Source organism: Mauremys mutica, chromosome 4, assembly GCF_020497125.1.
Source record: "Mauremys mutica isolate MM-2020 ecotype Southern chromosome 4, ASM2049712v1, whole genome shotgun sequence".
NCBI classification, from domain to species: Eukaryota; Metazoa; Chordata; order Testudines; family Geoemydidae; genus Mauremys; species Mauremys mutica.
The window spans coordinates 23,975,558-23,997,998 of record NC_059075.1 but is presented as its reverse complement, the minus strand read 5'-3'; the positions used below and the strand labels follow the sequence as shown (position 1 = coordinate 23,997,998).

The 22,441-nt window shown below is 43.0% G+C and overlaps 2 protein-coding genes across 3 annotated transcripts in view; one reads left to right on the top strand and one right to left on the bottom strand.

Moving 5' to 3' along the window:
* Nucleotides 1-2,759: 2,759 nt before the first annotated feature.
* Nucleotides 2,760-18,267, top strand: SLC25A47 (solute carrier family 25 member 47). The gene is made up of 6 exons (XM_045012819.1): nucleotides 2,760-2,943; nucleotides 10,896-10,939; nucleotides 11,187-11,258; nucleotides 11,819-12,001; nucleotides 12,842-13,112; nucleotides 15,524-18,267. Exons 1-6 carry the CDS (start codon nucleotides 2,916-2,918, stop codon nucleotides 15,802-15,804), a joined length of 879 nt encoding a protein of 292 aa, XP_044868754.1. The 5' UTR covers nucleotides 2,760-2,915; the 3' UTR covers nucleotides 15,805-18,267.
* A 2,687-nt stretch (nucleotides 18,268-20,954) lies between these two features.
* The window catches only part of WARS1 (tryptophanyl-tRNA synthetase 1), a 35,907-nt gene continuing 34,420 nt past the window's right edge, over nucleotides 20,955-22,441 (bottom strand). For both annotated transcript variants that reach the window (XM_045012818.1, XM_045012817.1), the window contains one exon: nucleotides 20,955-22,416. In XM_045012818.1, the coding sequence (XP_044868753.1) occupies nucleotides 22,258-22,416 (159 nt within the window). In that variant the 3' untranslated portion in view covers nucleotides 20,955-22,257. The remainder of the gene's footprint in view (nucleotides 22,417-22,441) is intronic.

Below are 22,441 nucleotides of genomic sequence, written 5' to 3'. Positions count from 1 at the left end.
GTGTGCCTAAACTCCCTAAAGTCCTAGAAATGGTTCCTCCTAGCCCCGGTCTGAGCAGAGCAGTGAAGTGGTAGGAGGAATAGTGGATATGCAGAGGGTGGCCTCTGTTGCTGCTCCTGTTTTCTCATTAATCACAGAACCCAACCCTGTGGTGACCTTTCTGGTTACTTGACAGCCAATCGTACCAAATCGCTGAGGTTTTTGAGATCATGTTACAATATGCTTTTGCAATAAGAAGACATCCCCCATTAAAACCTCCACTGACATCTCAGTTAAAATTCCTGTGGTATCACTTGGACTGCTCCCTATCACTTTCCCCATAGGGAATTCCTTTTGATGGACGTGCACAATTGGTCCTGCAGAAGCTGCTCTGGTGAGGTTGCCTGTGGTCAAACATTGTGTAACAGATCTCTTAGCCTAAATTCAGGCATAAATTTTACATATGGAAATGTAAATATACCGATCTCTCTGGACAGACCAGTCATAAGGGATGTGATTTGGGAAGCAGAGAACAGACAAAAAAGGCATATTTGGTGGAGATGTTGTGGAGTGTACTAAGCTGAGGGCCAACAGGGAGTGAGATCACAGCACAGTTTACATTGTGGTCCTAGCCTATGTGAAAAGGTGCTCCAAAATAACACTGATTGGAATGCCTTAAGCTTCAATGCACTTGCAATGCCCTGTGCTTATAAATGATAGGATATTTTACAAGCACTGGTTACAAGCTGATTTCAACCCTTGTGATAAGGAGCCAAATGTATCTCTAATGTAACTCCATTGACTTTTGATGAATTATACTTGGGATGAGGTTGACCCAAGTTCCTTAGCACAGATCCACCCAAACCAATGCAAACTTAATCAGTTTCTCCCCAATGTGGTCTGGAATCTACCAGTGTTGTAGTTGCTGATCCTCTAAACCACTGATCCACTAAACCCCATCCCATGATCTGCAGATTCATAGTTTATAAGTCCAGATGAGACCACTGTAATCATCTAGTTTGACCTGCATAATACTGGCCATAGAACTTCTCTGAATTGATCCCTGTTTGAGCTAGAGCATAATTTTTAGAAAAGCATCCAATCTTGATTTTAAAATTGCCAGTGATGGAGAATTGACAACACCCCTTGGTAAATTGTTCCAATAGTTAATTACCCTCACCGTTAAAAAACTGTGCTTTATTTCCTCTTTGAATTATGTCTAGCTCCAGCTTCCAGTCATTGCATCTTGCCTTGCTTTGTCTGCTAGACTGAAGAGCCCACTATAGATGCTTATGGTCTGTGATTGAGTCACCCCTTAGACTTTGCTTTGTGAAGCTAAATATATTGAGCTCCTTTAGTCTATCACTGTAAGGCAGGTTTTCCAATTCTTTAATTATCGTAGTTCTTCTCTGAACCCTCTCCAGTTTATCAACAGTCTTCTTGCATTGTGAACACCAGAACTGGATGCAGTGATGTAGTGCTGTGTGTGTGCATGCGTGTGCACATGTGCACAAATTAACTCAAAGCCCCAGTTTCCAACAACAGAGCTGGACATTAGAGTTTTTTTGGTGGGGCAAAAAGGGGCACATTTTTACTCACACACACAAAACGACCTGCTAATCAGGGCATTATTGAGTTCCAACTGCATGTGGATATGCCAAAATGGCACTGTCAAAAACACTGTTCCTGCAGGAGAATACATGCCGATCCTGGAGCCCCTTTAGCGCTTCGGGTCTGAGACAGCTGGTGCCCCGCTAGAGTCATGACCACAGCAGTGAGCAGGAGAGCTCTGCTCCAGAGCCCCCTCAGCTGCAGCATTCCCCGCCACCCCCAGCCAAACGTATACACTTTACTCTAATCCCATCCTTGACTGTTTTTTTCTGTGCCCTCTCAGAGTGCCCACTAGACTGAGGCTTTTTGTAGCCCCCTGTGCAGTAACTGACTGGAGGTGCTGCAGAATGCTACCCTATGAATGCTGTGGGAAGTCAGAGCACCCACCAGGCCTTGCAGGGAGAGGAAAGACATGTGCTCTGCATGGCCAACGTTGAAAAAGTCATCCTGCAGATGGGGCTCCCTGCTCCCCAACAGGGTGGGCAGGTTTGTGGGTGGGAGGTTGGCACCTGCAGAGCTCAGGAACTGCTTCCCTGGAGGGGCCTCCTTCCCATTCCTTCTCCCACAGAGCTCCCATGCGAGAGGTCACCTCCTGGAGCTCCAGCGTGCTCCCCCGTTCAGAGGCTGAATTTCCTGGTGTTTATGAGCACCACTCAGGCACGGCCAATCCCTTCATATATAACTGTATCCACCTGTGCTTTTAAGAGTTGGCAAGGATGAGCTGAGCGCTGTGCAAGGCTGAAGAACCAGGACTGTAAGTAGGAAGGTCAGGGTGAATGGCAAGGGAAGAGGGGGTGGCATGCTTTGCCTTTGGTTGGGAAGGGAGTCTACTTTGAAATAGTGCTTGTGGGGGGACTCTCCCAAAATCTCCACTCCTCTGTGTGTGTGTGTGTATGTACGTGGGTGAGTTATGGAAGAGACCATCTCTTGCGGTTAATTAATATTAATGTGGCTGCTCCGTGTTCAACATCATCGTTGTTTTATAAGGCCGGGCATCCAGGGATTTGCAGGGTAAAAGGCACTGGAATAGAGGTTTCAGGTCAATGTTCTGGTTCACTTTTTCCTGGGATTATTTATTCACAATATTCTTGGAACCAATTCAATCTTTGTCTCTCCCTGCACATGCATAGTTCATCAAGTTTCTCCAGAGTACATAACCTCTGGAGGAAGGTGGAGTTAGCAGGGGTAGCTTTAATATATTACGAACCATATAATTTCCAAAGGATTGAAGTTGGCTTGTGCACAGAAAGGCTGAATTTTCCTCTTTGTCTCCTCTACAATCCCAACGTTTCATCAGGACAGTCAAAGCAGCAGACTCTGTGCAGATGGAATTCATTGCTGGAGCCATTGGAGGTAAATAAATAAGTAAAATGGTGCATGATGAAAGCTGTGTTCCTATTAATTTAAAGGCAGATCCTAATGCCACAAATGGCCATGCTATAGTTGAGGGTCTTTCAGAGATTTATTGAGAAATCTCTTTTTTTAAAAAGTATTCTGTTAATTTAAAGAATCAGCAAACTTACCGAGCTGTTAAATGAATATAGTTAAACATATGGTTAGCTAAGGTTATTGCTCTGCAACGCCCAGTCTAATTCCAAAAGTATTAAGCAAAACAACCTGAAAACCCACATGTGGCAGCAGGAGAGAACAAGATGGAACAAACTGAATGCAGATACTGGCAGACACTGCTGGTATGGTACAGCCTCAGTTATCTGATATCCTAGGCAGTCAGAGTAGGAAGAACTGAGGTCATTTCCAGTACAATTAATAGTGCAGAGAAATGACTGTTTCAATTAACAAGGAGGTTTGGAGGAGTGACATCTGGATAACCTGAGGCTGATCTTTATTTGCAGTTTCATGGGTTATTACTACACAGACTTGTTGCATAGCAGAAGTTGATCTGGGAGCAAATATTTTCCAATTTTTTAAAAAAGGTACCGCTTGGTTTTAGATTTTTTCGGGGTGCTTGTACATATGAAAGCTAGTTTTGTTGTAAACAACGAAATTTGGCAAGTGATCAGCAAAGAGTATGGTCTAATTACCTGGGAGATTTTGAAAGAGAAAAGCATTAAATGGCTAAGATTGATCAGAACTGGAGAAATGCAGTGTCATCTTTGCTAGAGAGGGTCAGACAAATTTGGCATATGGCTGAGACATGCTATGAACAATTCCAACCAGGCTTCCAGATCCTCTGAACTTTGGCAGCCCTTTGCTGGTCAGTTCAAGAGAGGCTCATTGCCCGTGTAGAGATTTAAATAGGAGAACATACTTAAGGTCTCCCTTTATGTAATAATTGGGAGGTACAGTGAGCCCTGTGGGATCCAGAATGACAGCAGGAGCAGGAGAGATGGATTTAGTCCCTTCATTGTGGTTCCCTTCCCTTCTCTGTACTCAGTCATCTCAGACTGTGTGGTGGTTTTGGGAGCCTGGGCACTGGGGGGATATGGTTGACAATGAGAAGTTGGGGCAAGGCTATGAAAGAGATTCTTTAAACGTTGGTACTGACTGCCACATTGGGCAGCAGCTGTGCAGTAAGTGCATTTTTGGGAATGGGAATGGGAGGCACTCAGTACTTGTTGGATCCTGCCCTACGTAGATGCATCGGGGAGAGGGCCGTCCCTCTGGGGTTGTAATCAGAAATACCTTTGCTTATTTTAAATGCACCACATTGCTATGCATACAGAATCCTCTTAGCTGCTACCTAAGGCAAACTGGCTGCTTTTCTATGATGTGCATTGCCTATAGAAAACAAGTTCCTCTGAGATATTTTGTCCAGTACCTAGATAGTTTGAATGTAAGTCAGTGGGAATTTTGTCTGTGCAAGGACGTCAGGGACTGGCCCAATGCCCATCATTACCAGTCTGATGTGGGTGATGCCATTATCTCCTTGAGGGGTGTTTTCCAGATCAGAGATTTCTTGGAATACAAACATTTGTGGCTGATTTTCTCTGAGCCTTGGCGTTGGTGTATGGGTTGTGTTTGATTCTGACAAATGTTAGAGAGTTGAAGCAGGCTTATCTTGTGTATTTTCACATTTCCAAATATGTTGCAAACCCAGATGATTTGCATCAAACAACTAAAATGGCAACACAGTGTTTCTGTTTAATTAACTGCACTCCTAAGACCTTGATGTGTTTTCACTTTTTGGAGAAAACACTGCATGGCTCCTATTGGAGAATAGCAAAGAGGTGCAGCCCTCTTAAAATCCTGGCTGATGTCTATGGTGAAAATATTCCAGGTGATAAGTTATCTACAAGCACAAACATGCTCAGAACTGTTGTGCAGCTCCTCACATGTGCACGTGCACACACACACAACCTACTGCACAGCTCCTCCCACTGCTGTTGCTTCAGAGTGTATTGAACTAGCTCAGAATCAAGGGAAGGTTTGAGCGCACAGTAACACAGTATGAGATGTGCCTGAGAGAAATCAGAGGATGCACAGTACCTGCGCTTGTGACACCAAATGGCAACACGACACCAATGTAAACATGTCCACTGCTCAGAAAGATCGTCAGTAATCAGGACATGGGCTGGAGGTGCTAGAAAGCTTATACCTTCCTTCATATATAACTGAGTCCACCTCTGCTTTCTGGCCTGCATCTTGCAGGTGCCCAGGCTAGGGTGGAGATGACTGAAAGGGCTCTTTTCTGCCTGAGGCATAGAGACCGAGTGTTCTCTTAGGCAGAAGGCAAGGTGTGTCCGGCATTGCTCTGTAGCCTTCAGGGAAGTGTGACCAGTCAGCAGTGGACATGTCCTGACTCCACTGCCAACTGCTACCATCAATAGCTAGTGCTATATAAACCAACCACACATTGCCCAGGGTTAGAAAAACTTCCCTTATGGACAGGTTATTCTATCTTCCTGCCCCAGCACCCATGAGCCAGGGTAGTTGCTTCTCCCTGTGCCTTGTGCTAGCAAGGCCAGGATTTCACGTATAGCTATTGCAGTCAGTTGTGTTAATATAATTTGTCTTCCACTATGTTATTTTTTCATTGAAGATCACCTGCACAGTTTGCTTCTTCTCGAGCCATATCCTCCCAGGACCCCCAGCTATGTTACATATCAGGAACTGCTGGCGCAGGGGAACACACGCTGCTGTGATAACTGTGTACATAAAAAAAAATAATAATCCCAGCTTGGGCACAAAGACAGGGACTCAGAAGACCTGGGTTCTGTTCCTGGCTTAGCCACTGGGTGACATTAGGCAAGTCACTTCACTGCTCTGTGACTCAGTTTCCACATATGTAAAATGAGCATAGTGATACTGGTCTCCTTTGTAAAGTGCTTTGAGATCTACTGATGAAAGTCTCTGTATAAGAGCTAGGTATTATTAAAACCCAGATAGGTCCTTAACTTGATTTCACTGTTTATCTTCTATCCAACCTACAGCAGCCAGGCACCACTTTACTGAACAGAGTCTTTTTATAGGTTCTGCCTCCCTTACGTGTTCTATACAGAGCTGCTCTTGTTTGGTTTTGCTGTGTAAACAGTACAGCCAGCTCATGCTATCACTGTCCAGGGCTATTTATATAAAGTGACGGAGTTCACTGCACTGCAGCTTTCCACAGCCTTTGGTAAACTTGACTGGACACCTCCGATGTGTAAAAGCTTCATGCTTGGGTGTTTAGTCCCTTCTCAGGAGAATAAAAAGCACACCTGGAATTTGGTAGCCTTTGGGGCTCATGGTGCAGAGGAGCCAAAGTGAAATGTGCCAAGGAGGGGTATCCATGTTGCTAATTCCTGTGACATCTTCCCTAGTCAGGGGATTCTAGCCAGGGCAGCAGTCAGTCTGGCATTGAGGAAAAGCTCCCAGCCTTGCTCAGATTTCAACCGTGCCGAGGGATGTGGGGAATCCCTTTACTGACTCCTTTCCCCACTTGCTGGCCTCCTGGGGCCGAGTAGCGAAGCAGCCTTGCTGCAGGAAGCAGGGAGAGATCTTCCCCCTCCCTGCCTCCAGCTGACACCATTCTCTCAGGAGGGGAGGAAGCAGAAAGAGGCATCTCCACTCGCTCCTCATCTCCTGTGAGCAACAGGGTGGCTTCTGGGCACAGGAGTTGGGTTGTCAATACTGGAGTGCAGTGGTGGGGCAGCCTCCCGCTCCCACGTCGCCTCTGTGATGGAGCTCAGCTCAAAATGGGACCCGGAGGACATGACATCAACCGAGGGCCCTAGGCACATGAAGAAATAGGGCCCCCTTCATGGTGTCCCCTCTCCTGCCGCACACTTGGGATGGTGGAGGAAGGGATGGTTGCCTGGACCCCTTCTCAGGAAGAGCAAGAGAAGCAGTGACTCTCCTTCCTGGAGAGAAAAGCGGGGCAGCAGCAGGGCCCTACAGTAATGACTTTAGGAAATGGGGTGTACCGGCTGGGTTCGCCGTACTCTTCTCCTGCCCTATGTGGCCCCTGGTGGAGGTGGTGTTGGTGGGGCCCTCAGAGCGGTGAGCCGGGTCGGTCAAAATTTTGCTCAGTGAGATTTTTTAAAAAAAACCCAACAACCCCAAAACACTGTTAACACGGTGGTAACACTTCGTCCCAATTTTTAAACTTCCCCTGCCTGCCCGTTTCCGATTCAGAGGCAATAAAAAGTGAAAGTGTTTGTTTTCCCCCTACTTTCTTTCATATTCCTCCCCCATTAGAAAAGCGGGGGGAGGGAAAGTAATAAAACAAAGTTGGGGTGGGGGGAGAACACACAAAGTTTGCAAGAACTTTTTTGTTTAGTTTTGAGAAATTTCATTTTGGATTATTTCTTTGTGTGATGAAAAAGGTAGAAAATGTTGAACAAAACAAAACAAAACAAACAACCCTCCACCTCCTGACATTTCCTTCTACCCTTTTTGTGCAAAAAACCACAAACTTTGAACCAGGACTGGCAGTGGGTTGTGGAGCAAACACCCCACTGAGATGCTTCGGGCAGGTCACATCCCCGCTCAGAGCTATCTATTGTTTATTGTTAAGGCTGCCTGCAGACTCAGGTAGATATCACTGCATTGGTTATATGTCAGGGCACATGTTCAAGCTTTTCTTACCAACCCTGAGGGCTAGAAAATACTTTTTTTTTTTAAAATGAAAGCCTAGATTCTGATGTAATTACAGAACGCCAAGAGCTCTTGGGCTAATAGTATCTATGTCTTATTCTAGCCCAGGGCAGAAGGATTCAGGGATCAATACAATGTGTACCTAAACTTTAGCCTAATTCACAATGTATTTGCCATTGCTGCTGTTACTCAGAGGAGCGAAACAGCAGAGAGTTTATGAATGTTCCATGGCCTTGGAACAGCATGAGGGGCTGTTGTGGGATGGAGGTGGAGTTAAAGAGAGCTGTCTCTTGTAGATCCCTAGCTCATTTGCAGGCCACTTCCTCTCTCAGTCCCTCAAGCCGTTTTATCCAGAGGGACAGGTGGCAGTAAGAAGGCCTATGTGTCTGTTTTTGCATTCTGCATATTTTAATGTGTGACAAGGCTGATTAATCCCTATCAAGATACTAAATACACCCAATATTAACCCAAATCCAAAAGGAAGGCAGGAATGTACTGGTCCCTGCCTGTGAGCCAAACATTATCACAAAGTAGCAGGGAGTTCTTCCTTCTTGAACACAGTGGGGGCAGCCAGACTATGTTTTTAGCTCTGCCATGCACAAAAGATCCCTTTCTTAAAAGGTCTTCCAAGAGCCAAAAGTGCCCCCTTAAACCACTGAGAAGCTTGCAGCTCATGCACGAGGGAACACTGGGTGTGGATGAGGTCTGCACAGCAGAAGGGCACAGTAACTTACTCGCTGCTATGCCCTTTCTTTCCAGGAAACCCTTCTCCCCAACTTAGTGATCTGCCCTGGGTACATTTGCAAGAGGCCCAGGCTGGAGGATCTGTCAGTGAGCAGGAGATCCAGGCTGGCTGGGGCGTGTTTTTATTCTCTGCACGCTCCACTACCTAGATTGAATAAGCTCCTTTTTTTTAAAAACTCCATCTTTTGCCTGTGTATTTTTCTTTACTCCTCTAGATAGTCCTTCCTTACTGTAGCTTTTACATACAGAAAGTTGTTTTCTGACCTATTTGTTACTGCCTATTGAGCTTTTCCACTACACAGATTTGATGGAGAGTCTGGATGGCCCATGCACAGCAATTAAAATAAAGGGTTTGTTTGTTTTTTTGGGTAAGTGAGCAAGGATCATGTAAATCTTGTCCAGGATTGTCTAAGGCGCTATGCACTACAGGATTAGCTGTTGGGACCTTGGTGACTCACTCAAGAAGACACTGTTTACTTCACCCTGTAGCAGTGCTAGTCAGTTACCAAGATGGCCTTGTTATTTCAGGTGAAATGTGGCTTGTGCAATGACTACAGCGCCCAACACTAACTTTGTAAACGAGCTGAATTACAAACTCCTCTTAACTGGTGAACCTCCAGGAAACAGATCAGTGTAATTTCCCAGCTCCCAGAAAGGGCTTATACAATACATTAAGACAACTAAATCTGCTTTCAAAACAAAAGGATTGGCCACTATAAATGTCCCATTGAAACAGCTCCATTGTCACTGAGCCGGATTTCCTTTGAGGTCACTTGCAGTTCATGTATTAACCAGAAGTTAGCCATTCAGTCGGCTCTAACATCAAAAAAATACTTTGCATTGATGTAGTGTCATTCAACAGAGGAGTGAGACATTTAGAACCATTGGCTGAGAAATATGGTGGACATAATGGCAGTAATGAAATTCTATTTATTTTTGTTAAGTAAAGAAACCTACATGAAAACTGTGTGTCTTGTCACTGCCATATCTTAATCTGCAGATGTTATAAAGGAAGTTTCTGTATGCCCCAAATGAAAAAGAAGAAACAAGGGACACTGTGGAAACTGACAGTGACATGCCTTTGTAAAATCCCCAGGCCTGGTTTGAAAGAGAGAGAGAAAGAATGGATTAGAAAGGAAATAGCCTCTACTTATGCAAAAGATAAAAAACTGCTACTATTGCTTGGAAAAGTACTTGCAACTTTCCCTCCTAGAATGATCGAGCTTCCATCTCTAGTGATTATTTTAAGCGCTAGAAATGTTCCTGGGTTTCTATATTTGGGGCAGACAAATCCCTGTTGAATGTTAAAAGCAATGTCTTTGCTGTCACACCATGGTAATAAAGGTCAGCTGGTATCCAGACAAGCTCTGTTGACCAGCCTGACTTTATTCATACCCCATCATTAGTCCTCCTCAGCACTGTCACAGTGGGGTGACATCTGAAGCTTGCCAAAGCTGAAACAGCAAGGGCAGTTTCGCCTAAAGTCAGCTCTGCCACGCTGATTTGCAAAGCAGCCATTGGGCTTGTGCTGTATGTTGGACACAGTTGAACACTGCCCTGACATTGCATCACATCATAGTGCAGGGATTCTAAAATCAGCTTGGCTCCTTTTCAAGGGCTGTTTCCTGGTTAAGCATTAATCCTTTGGTTTTGGTCATCTTTCTTTGCACTCTAGTGTATTTCTTCACTGCACATGTAAAACACACTATTGCTTTAGGGGCTCAATCCTGGAAGTGCTGGGTGCCCTTAACTCCCACTGAGTAGTCTAGTCTGGGGCTTCATATGTGGCTCTTGAAGAGCTCTGTTCCAACTTTTCCCTATGGAAATCACTGGCTACCTCTGCTTAGCTCAAGATGGAGTCTTGCTGGCTGGAACCTGTAGCCTGTAAACCTCAGTTAATATCTAAGTGGCTTCATTCTTTATTACTTACTACTTCTGGTACAGTAGCATCCAGAGGCTCCAGTAGGGGTTATTCAGTAACATCTAGAGACCTACGTGTTGCTAAGGGAGCAGGAGCCACGGTGTGCTGCGTATGAAGGCTTGGTCTTTGCCCAGAAAGCTTACAGTCTAAGATGAGAAAGGACATGCAAAAAGGCAGGGGACTAGGAAACAATCAGCTATTTTCTTGACATCTCCTGTTAAAACTCCAGACACAACTAAAGTCCAATGTCAACAGGGCAGCCCACAGCCCATGACATTAGTACTGTGCATAGCATATTCCTAGCAACATTTGTTACTTTTTTCTTTTACAATCCTGGCTTGCACTATGCTGCTGTTACCTCTGGGATGTTTCCTTTGCCACTCCAAAGTTTTTCTTTGAATTTGTCTGAGCCTCTCTTTTTTGCATCTTGATCTTTGGCTTAAACTTTCTAGTTACCTACAAATTAGAGATATGGTATCAAAAACAACTTGACTTTCTGGAATTGAATTTCACTGAAATTCATTTAATGACTTCCTTTGCATTAGGAAATTGGTCCTGTAATTATGTACATTCTTAACCTTGTTTAATAAAATATCTGTTTCAGGTGGCTTAAGTGTTGCTGTGGGTTATCCACTGGATACAGTAAAGGTATTTGTTTTAACTTTACTTCTAAAACTTAACTTTTTGCTCTTGCCTCTTCCTCTCCATTTGGTAAATCAGTGATATAACTGAATGCTGTAAATTTTTCTTTCAAATTCTTTATACAAAAGTGTTCTATAATTAATATCTGATAGTATCTGCTGTCTGCTTGAGAACAAGATTCTACTGCAAATAAAACGGTGTGGCATTAATGTATTCGTTAATATTTTCTGAATATGATGTCCTTTGCTTATAGGTGAGAATTCAGACGGAGAGAAGCTATAATGGAATTTGGCACTGCATTCGAGAAACATACAAAGCAGAGAAAGTAAGTACATGCGTCTGACGAAGTGGGTAGTCACCCATGAAAGCTTATGCTCCAATACGTCTGTTAGTCTATAAGGTACCACAGGACTCTTTGTCGCTTTTTATAGATCCAGACTAACACGGCTACCCCTCTGATACTAAGTACATCTAGTTTAATACATTACATTTATCATAAAAGCGAGTGTAACAATCAGAACAATGATCCTGTGAACCCACTTGTTAGCAGGTGCTGAACTGCTAAGCGTGTCACGCTGATTCATATTGCAAGCAGCCCATCAATTCCACTCGAGATAGAAGGGAGGAGAGATCTCAGAAGTAATCAAAGAGAACCTAGGGTCTGGACTGGTCAACCCTGAATGGGGAGTGTACAAACAGCCAGCCCTGGGGAGAAGACTTAGGTTGAACTTTATTTTATTGTTAAATTGTTAAGAGAGCTAATTGCAGGCTGAGGGTGACTCTACAGTGAATGGATTGCGTTTTAGAGCAGACTGGATAGGGTATTTGCATAAGTACAGGCTATTTCCTTTCTAATCCATTCTTTCTCTCTCTCTTTCAAACCAGGCCTGGGGATTTTACAAAGGCATGTCACTGTCAGTTTCCACAGTGTCCCTTGTTTCTTCTTTTTCATTTGGGGCATACAGAAACTTCCTTTATAATATCTGCAGATTAAGATATGGCACTTCAGACGTGAAGCCATCAAAGGTGGATATTTCTGTTGCTGGATGTGCTACTGGTGCTGTTCGGGTAGGTAAATCGCAAAAAAGACCACAAAGAAAGGTCCCAGGTCTATATATGTGAGGCTGGAAAGATAGTGAATAGCTTTTGTTCAGTCCTTACAGGAAGGTCATTGGAACCCACTGATTATAATAATCCTTTGGAATCTTGCAACAGAATTAAATAAATAAATAAATAAATAAAAAGAAGTTCTACTCTTCCTCAGTTGTGCCCACATGCTGGTTTGGTTCGGTTCAGTCCTGCTCGGTGGCTGACATTAATCTTCTTCTCTAAAATAAAAACACATCACAAATTACATGTATATGTTTCCTTGCCCCATCTGGTGGACCATTCAGTAGATAATTTTTCATTGCAGATCACATTGTATAGAGCAACTTAATGCCCAGATTAAGTCAGGCAAATCAAATAGCAAAGATGTCTCGTCTCAGTTTAATTTCTAGTATTGTTTATGACAGTGGTTCCAGCCCCCTGACACATGTACTAGGACTGGTATAATGTAGTGTTAGTTTACGATTCCCTCCTTTCTTCCGTAATGGCCTGACTTCTTGTTCCTATTCTTCAGTACTGCGCTATGCCCCAGTGCACCACTTTTGCCTGCCTCTCATTACACTGGGTGCTCCTAACTCATGCTTAGGCAGCTCCAAACTTTAGTCTTGCAGTTGCTCTATGATGATTTAGCGCGTGCTCGCTTGAATTGGAGGAGGATGGGACTGGCCAGCTTTAGGCTGTAAAACTGCTACTATTGCTCGGAAAAGTCAAGTGTGACTGATTCATTGGCTGAAGAAGGATAATGATGTTAATCCAAACACTGTGAAAGTTTAAAAGTTATACGTTCTTTTAATTTTCCAGGTGGTGCTAATCTCGCCTACCGAAACAGCTAAAGTTCGAATGCAAACTCAGAAGCAATCACATTACTCAGTTACAGCTTCTCCCCTCTCCAAGCCAAAGTATCAAGGACCTGTGCATTGTCTGAGGATGATAGCAAAGGAGGAAGGTTTTGGAGGTCTATACAAAGGTTGTTCTGCATTACTGTGCAGGGACTGCCACTCATTTGCAACGTATTTCCTAACCTATAATATCCTGTGTGATTGGTTTACTCCAGCTGGAAAAGATAAACCAGGTATGTGGAGAAAACAGTTCAGGATTGCCTACAAAAATAGGTTCATTTATATTGCATTAGCAGGGAAGGCATATTTTGAGTTTACATTCTTTTTACCTATCTCCTTGGAAATTTTACTCATAAAAGGTCCTTATTATAGGCCGTTGTGCATTGGTTTTCAGCCACAAAGCTTACAATTATTGCATTTATATAGTACCATTCATCCAAGTGGCTCCCAAAATGATTTACTTACTGAATGTACAAACTATATATAGTGAAATCTGTATGAGGGGACTATTTTAAAGTATCGACAAGTCTTTCAGTATCGTTCTGATCACCCTTTAATTAGCCCCTGCAAGCTCAGTAAAGTAGGGTGGGATTCCTTGAATAAGTGACATGTGGTTACCCAAAAAAGGCTTTGCAGTCAATAGGAATCACATTGCTTAAGATTAAATGCAGCTACCTCTGGGATGAAACAGGACACAGATTTAAAAATGCAAAACAATCTAATTAGAGTCGTTTAGGATAAGAAGCAAAGCTTGTCATATTTATTTGAAGATGCAGAGGCTAGTTACTATAAGAAGAATGGAACTGAAATTTGACTAAACATGTTGGGGATAACACTCCTACTCTTAGATGATGTGCTATGCAGTTTTTAATGGCTGCCAGGGGTTGGAACCATCCAATTTATGGTAGCACCGTGTCCGGCAGTAATACATGGGGCACTGGTTCTGTACTAAGGGTTTATCATGCAAGGTGCCCAGGGGCCTCAACTCTCATTTGAATAAACCCTTTAACAAAGGATTTAATTCAATCAGAGAGAGTAGCGGGTCCTCAGTCCCTTTAAGGCTTGGGGTTTTAGAGAGCGGAGGGCCAGCTAGTGCATATCCACCACTTCGTGCAGGATATGAGTCTTCTTTAAGAAACCTCCCATCCGGGTTGTGTCGCACTCAGCTCTGCTTGGATTGTGAAATCAGACCAACTTCATTAGACTGTAGTTATTCCAAGTGTAACAATCTCTTCTGTACACTTGGAATGCTGAGTTCTCAAGCTTTGCACCTCCTCTTCAGATAGCGATGGGGAGGAATTCCAGCAAATGAGACAAAACAAGCATTCTACACCCCGCAGCACTGCATGCGCTACATGCCCAGGCTGAAGTTTGAAAACAAAGGCCTTTGAACTATCCCAGCTACAGAAACAAATAACCCCAAGATGACAACAAAATGCCTCCCCCCTCTGGGCTAAGCCCATCTGTGAGAAGTTTCAGCAAAGAAGATTATTCTTGGTGAGAAAGTTATATAAGCAATTGGAAACAGGTGGTGGACTCCAGCTGCAAAGGCACTGAACACCTTGGAGTGGCAGGCTCCAGCTCAGCCTTAATTATAGTGTCTCAAAACCACATACTATATTAAAATAGGTAAGGTGCCCCTAGCCACCTATCTTGTTGCTATATGAAAAAATGAATATGCTGTGAAATCAAAAGGTAGCACATTTAAAATATTGGAAACGTTGGAACTACATATACTATACAGGTGCTAGATATCCTGCAGCATTTACTACTATGGACAATACAGGATAGTAAGCTTGCTATCTAGAGTAAGAAGTTACAAGGTACAGTTTTGTTAAGAACACAACTTTGTCTTTGGGCAGGAAGGAATTCCTTTTTCCCCTTCCTGAATTGCATAAATGGTCAGGTTCATTGTAGATTCATTTCACTTTATTTCAGCATCAGGTCAAGCACTGGTCACAACTGGAGGCAGCATCTGAAACTTGATCGTGTATCAACAGAGCTGGTTGAATGGTTATACAGTATAAATGGACTTGCATACTGTAGTGATGGGAACACTATAACTCCCTAGAAAGCCTAGAATGGTCTGTAAAAGCAGCAAAGAGTCTTGTGGCACCTTATAGACTAACACGTTTTGGAGCATGAGCTTTCGTGGGTGAATACCCACTTCGTTGGACGAAGTGGGTATTCACCCACGAAAGCTCATGCTCCAAAACGTCTGTTAGTCTATAAGGTGCGACAGAACTCTTTGCTGCTTTTACAGATCCAGACTAACACGGCTACCCCTCTGATACTAGAATGGTCTGATATGGCATGATAAATCCAGTGGACTGGCTGAGGTTGCTAGAATGCTAGTTGAAGTCAGTGGAACGTCTGCATGAAGAGACTCTGATCTCACTTATACGGTTGTAATGCTATTGACATCAGTGGAGGTATTTCTGGTTTGGACTGTTGTGAGGTCAGTCACGCTGTACAAAACTATTTTTTAGGAAAACAGTCTCTTTCTGCAGTTTTTCCTCTTCTAAAACTGTTCACAGTGTTAGATTTGAACGAGTAGCTGGAAATAGTCTCTCTGGAAATGCTTACTGCTATATCATTACCACGCTCTGGTTAACTACTCCTACTGTTGGTTCTCTTTTTGCAGACATACTGACTGTGCTTATTTCTGGTGGCTCTGCTGGTGTGTTTGGGTGGGCCGTAGCTACTCCTATGGATGTAATGAAATCGCGGATGCAAGTAGATAACTTGGGACAGCGCAAGTACAGAGGACTCATACATTGCATCCGAGTAAGTGTGAAAGAAGAAGGAATAAGAGTTCTTTTCAAAGGACTTGGATTAAACTGCATTCGTGCTTTTCCAGTGAACATGGTGGTGTTTGTAACATATGAAGCTGTAATGAGACTTGCAGAAGATCTTATGAAGTAAAAGCATGTTACATCACTCGGTTCTAAGGTGGTGCTTCCTTTGAGACTTTTCATATAACCGAACACTCGAACAACAGTCCACCAACGGAGGTCTTGGGTGAAATCAGTAGACTTATGGGGGAGTGAAATACAGAATTGGAGAGAAGTGGCTGATTACTACTACATTGCACCCATTTAGTTGTCTTGTCAAGTTGTCTCCTACTTTTGTAAAAACTTGATCTAACTTGTGTAGCACCTCTCTGGTTACCTGTTTTAGCGGAAATCTCCTCACAGGTTTTGATGGACAGGCCTGGGTTTTTCTGGATCCTGCCTCAGCTCAGTAGGGTGTAACTTCTGTATTCTCATATGAATTTATTTGGCGGTGCCTCCAGCCCCCCTTGCTCCTTCCTGGCAGGACAGGGTCACCAGGGCAGCTTGGAAATAAAATTCTAACCATGGGTAACCCCCCCTTACTTGCCAACTCCCAAGAAATAACACAAACACAGTAATTCTATTAAACAGGAAGTAAAGATAACAGTGTAAAACACTACTCTCATTGTCACCGGTGCCCACACTGATAATATCCATCAATTTCCCTAGTCATGTGACTTGATATAGCAAATGTAAAATTAGTGTCCCCTTGGGACGTGCACTTTGTAGGGGCCTTTGACCACGCTATGGTCTGTAGCAGCAATTAGCAACTTGGCTGACTTGGCTTAGTGCAGCCCAACAGCCTTACACTTGGAATAAGTTGGTAAGCCCCTCCACAGGTTAATAGGCAGGGTTTTCCCAACAAAGCCCTCTCAACTGGGAGTTGCCTCGAAGAAAGGGCCAAGCTGATGGATTTGCATCCAGATCCCCAGAGACCGGTTTTCAGCTGAACCCTGCATGCAAGCCTGGGCCTCACCAGCTCCTCACATTGCCAGTCCTGCCCTTTTTGTGTCTGGCTCCAGACTGCTCCAACATAGCTCCTCCCCCTTCCAGGGCTCCCAGGGGCAGGCATCTCCCTTCCCATTGGTCCAGCTAGTTATTCTTCCTGAGGTTGCACTTGCCAATTATTTGACTCTGCCGCTCTCCTTGCTCTCAGACACGGCTTCTCCTGCCAGCAGGCACCATGCTGTCTTCCCCGGGACAACAGGGGCACCCGGACACTCAGTGTCTCTCCTCTCTCCCTCTCCGTTGCCTAGAAAAATAAAAACTGGTCTTCACTCCACATGCGTGATTAATAAAACAAACAAGCCCACTTTTGCTGCAAGTCTAACACTGTACACTGTGTATGTACCACAGATACAGGTAAATCGCAAATATACCAAGCAAAGTGTTTTTGAGGTGTGAATGCTGGAATCCAGGAACTGACTGTTCTGTTTTGCTTAACGTTGCCTTGACCATGAGCTATTAATTGCAACTTTAATTATTAGGGAACTATTTCTTCTGATAAATTATCCAGGCTGAAGGCCAGTCAGCACAAGGAAGACAACACATTTGCCATGCTGATTACCAAACATATTTTGCCAGAAACTGCAGCTTTCTGTGTAAACAAACCTCTTTTGTAATGTGAAGTTAATGGCCTTACACTTAAAGCAGTGTTGCGGTAGAGGGGGCCAGTCTGCTGCGTATATTTTTGTCTTGCCATTTACTTCCTGTTTCTGAGGCAATGTTCTCAACGAGTTGCCGTGTGGTTTCCAGGGTGCATCACACTAAGAAGTGAGGCAATTTAGCAAGGCTAGTCACAAGGAGTATTTGTCATTCTCAGCCACCCTTCATTCTGGAGAGCCATAGTTCATTTTTGAGTTCCTCTTGTCATGCCAAACCTCCTGAGACACTGCGGCAATAGCTTTGATAGCTTTCATACCCTTAACTTCCCCCACATAGTTCATCTGTAGATAGCACTCCAGCTTTACTTCCCTGTTATGGGGCACTGGAGACTAACTGTGAGCTCAGGTCCACCTGGCAGTATGCAGTGAACAGAACCTCTTGGGGGAATCCTTAATTCACAGAAACTATAGAGGATCCAAACTTGGGGGCAACTTCAGGCCTTGCAGAGTTTGGACAAGCAGTATCTGTGAGTGACTGATCCAGTCTTCACAAGAACAGGGAAAGGGGCTAAAAGAAAAGTGGGAGATGAAAGTAGATGGCCTCCTTAAGTACTGGGAGCTGAAATGGAGAAATTAAACACAGACTTATGTCAACTTGATCCATATTTTTATTATATGGAGATGAACAAAATACCAGCAAATCAAGGTAAAGTTTTCAATTGATCATTATCTGACAAAAGCTCTCAAAGATTTCACTGAGGCTTTTGAAGACTCTGTTCTCCCCAACCTCTGAGATTTGTTGAGTGACATTTTCCAGTGGAAATTTGAGTTTGTCCATCTCCTTTGGGAAATATTAATCATGCTTTTGCTATACGTAAACTTCAGTTTTCAGAAACATACCTTTTGTAAGTAATCACTGCTGTACTTTATTAAAGCATTATATCAGCAAACACGTTTAATTCATTCTGTTTTCACATTCTTCTAGTGCTCGCCACTTAAATACAAAATAATTCTATACAGTTAATTCTGTAACTAAGTTAAAAGTTACAGAATTGCACACTCTGTTCCCGTTTCTCCCACAGTAATGTAAGTTTATTGGAACAAATTAGGACATATAGTGCTGTACTGCTTGGAAAAACTGCACAAACAGAAGAAATTTGCATTGGAAGTTCTTCAAAGAAATGAGAAAAATATCCATAATCCCATAATACCCTACACTATTGAGAGTGTGGCTCAAACAGGGTTAAGGTTGGATTGTGGGAAGCTAGAAAGGTCACCATTAAAAAGTCCACATTAATCAAACAGTTAACTTCTCACATACAGAGACATAGTGTTTCACCTTTCTAGTACAGGGTCCGTACCCTCTTTAGGTATGACAGGATGGAAATCAAGTTAGTTTGCCTACAGGCTGGGAAGGAAGATAGAAATTGTTTTAATTTTTAAATACTTGGAGGTGCTCGAATACTATGGTGATGTGATGGTCTATATAAACGAGTAGCTGTTGGTAAAGTTGACTTCAGTGTATTAAACCCAGTGAGATTTTATCTTGACGACAGGCCACCATATTCTAGGAGAAAAAACTAAACACTTTGTTTTGTAGCCTGTTTTACTAACTCTTCTAACCCTAAATCAAGCACTTAGGTTAACTATTTAGGCTTGATGCTAACTGATTACACTTCATACTTTTTGCAAAGTCTGTTACAAATACTTACACATTTTATTTCCCCTACTTGTATTACAGTTTTATTTATTTTTATTATCAACATCTTTAAGCTTCTTAACTTTTCCTAACATATAGATTATAGTTTGATTTTAGGTGTAAACCTCCCAAGATCAGGTCAGGGGTGAGAGGTAGTTTTCAGCACATAAATAATGAGGTTTAAACAAGTGGTAGCAAGATCCCAACTTTAACAAGTTTCATAGTTACTCCCTGGTCCCAGGTGGACGTATGTTCGCATCATACTAAAAAAAACACTCAACATACTCCTGAGCAGCAGCTGCCAGTTGTGCCAAATTGTGAGACTGCAGGACCTGAGTGCACTGGCAGAATTTTGAGGATGGGAAGGGAGAAATTGTGCATTGTCTGCCAGCTCTAAGCAGGACACTGTATTAGTCCTTCATGTTCTCATGCATGAAGGACCTGACCTATTGAACTTAATGGAAAAGCTCTCATTGACTGCAGTGGGCTTTGGATCAGACTTTAAGTTAACCCATTAAACATCTCCCTCCTTTCCCACAATAAACCTCTGTGATGGGATCCCTGGGGTGCAGCCTGGGGCTGTGGGACCGCTGTGCCCCCTGAACTCCCTTCAGCCTGGGCTGTCTCTACAATGCCTGGCTCGTGACCAGCAGCAAACCCCTCCAGGCGCCGTTATCATTCAGCACAATTGCATGTGGAGATCCCACACCCAGCTAGATTGCATGAATGCTCCCAGAGACACTCATGAACCAGACTGAGAAAGGGACCAGAGCTGAATTCCCGCAGCTTCTAGTACTGTACCTCAGGAAAATACTGTCTTGCACGGCTCAAGACAAGCAGTGCAAATTTATTAATTGGTTCACCACTTCATCAATGGAAAGTGGATATACACCAGCCTTTGCAAACCTGAGCAGACTTGCCACAAACTCTGTGGTAAACAGTAAAAGAAGTTTACTGACTACAAAGGATAGATTTTAAGTGATAGGCAAAAAGCCAGAGTTAGCTACCAAAAGAAAATATTACCCCGCAGTCTAAACTCTCAACCCTATTAGATTGGGCAACATTTAAATTAATCAGTTTTTCTCACCCCACTGGATACTGCTGTCCATAGTATATAGATTTCACCCTTGAAATCTGGGCCAGTTCCCTCAGTTGGAGTCTTCAGCGTATCCTTGTTGCTTGCAGCATAGGTGGGTGAAGGAGAAAGGCCAAGCCTGGGCCCCCTGTGTTCAGTTTTATACCCTCAGTCCATGTGCTTGTAGAACACAAGTCCAGGCATGTCTGGGGGGCATTGCTGAGTCTCCAGGCAAAGTTGAGCAATCCCCTTGGTGTAGCCTCATGCAGGTGAGTCATTGAATTGTAGCTCCCTTGCTGGACAATGGCTGTTGATGGGTTGTTTGACACTCTGCCCGGGCATTGGTTACCTTCCTTGCTGTTGCCTCTGGAGAGCTAATATCTGGCTGATTCCCCAATTTACAGCATGTTTTAGTGACAACCATAACTTCACATGCTTTAATGATATACAGAAGATCATAACCTTTCCCCGATACCTTACAAGGCATGCTTTATATGTAAGATCACAATTATATACAGACGAGGAATATGGGAGGTTACAGGGTGCTTCCCCAACGTACAGAATGTCACACGCTCTATCTAGTAAGGTATGAAAAAAGTTGGGTGTGTACCTTTACATAGGTAAAGGACTACTAGGGCACTGTTCATTGTACAACCACCACAGACTTTGGTATGCATGTGCCCAGGTTCTACAGTATGGAAGTCCTGACAAATTGATTTTTCAGGGGGTTCAAACTACCTATCACCTTTCATACCACATACATATATCTCTACCCCAATATAACGCGACCCGATATCACATGAATTCTGATATAACGCAGTAAAGCAGCGCTCCGGAGGGGCGGGGGGGGGGGGGGCTGCATGCTCCGGCGGATCAAAGCAAGTTCAATATACCGTGGTTTTACCTATAACGCGGTAAGAGTTTTTGGCTCCCGAGGACAGCGTTATATCGGAGTAGAGGTGTAGTTTATTGAATCAACCTCTAATGGATGGAATCTTACAAACAGTCCTAGCTACTTTCATTTCATTTTAAATGACTGTCAAATATTACAGCATAACGTTTTCAGTGCTCAACTGTATTTACAATTCTATCATCCAGACAGGTATGAGTTCTAAATACACATAAATTGTTATACTTTAGATCCAGTCTAACGAATAATATTTTCAGCACATTCAAAAAATGTCAGTTGATTGATTGTATTGCTATTGCATGTGTTGCATTAAAGATTGTAAGGGTCTGTTGCTTAAAGAAACTGGACATGGACATAGTTTATGGGCTATTTCGAGGAAGTAGATTTTGTAATAAATGCTCAATTTAAAAGAAATACCTCAGTCATAAGGGGTTTCTCAGCATAATCTGAGGCATTTTAGATCCTGGCAATGGAAAAGTAATTTGCATTTCTATGGTGTCTTCCATCTGAGGATAAAAACTTTACAAACATAAGTGAACTTGGCCAATGTCTGGGGAGGTAAGTATTATCACTCCACTGTTACAGATGTGGAAATGAAGGGAGAGGCGGTTCTGTGACTTGCCAAAAGGCTGTGGCAGAGTCAGCGTGACTCCCAGTTCTCTGCTTTAGCAACAGAGATGTGTATACTCCATATCCATTTAACATCGGGAACATATTCCTGTACAATTTACCCTGAAAAACTCACCTACTGTGTATGTGCAATATGTCCCTGAGCAGCCACCGTTATAACCCACTTAATTAAGCTGAGAAACACAGGATAAAAGAAGTTGGATCTACTAAGAATTTCTTCTCTTTCTGAGATATGGACTCTTACTAGCATATCTAGAACAATTTACAAGTTAGACTTTAGCATTACAATAGAAATTTTATTATTATATTTTAGTATTTTCAATTTAAATACAGTAATAGGGTCCTCTGCTAACTAACATGGTTCGCAAAAGAATCTGGCAGCTGTTATTTGTGTTACTATGAAATTGATACCTCACCTAACAAGTTTTGTTTTTTTAAATACAGATATGAATAATGTCTTAACAATTCCTCCAAATAGTCACTGATCGTAAACTGCAAATAACTTGTTAAAAGCAACATTTATAAAGCTCAGATTGCAGCCTTTGCATAATTAAGGAGTGCTGATGACATACAACAGAAAACAATTCAGTCTATTTCCTACCTATTGATAAATTACATCTACATCATTAAAAATCGAATGCCAGTTTCCGTGGAGTCATAAATTGTTTCACCATTTCATCTGTGATCTGTTTGCGTCTCTGCTGATGAGCTGCTATCAAGGGCTGTAGTGTTTCAATAAGCACCTTCTTTAGCTCTCCTGTGAGCAGTGCTCCGCTTGTGTAAGCCTGCCAAGAAAGTGTCAGTTGTTAA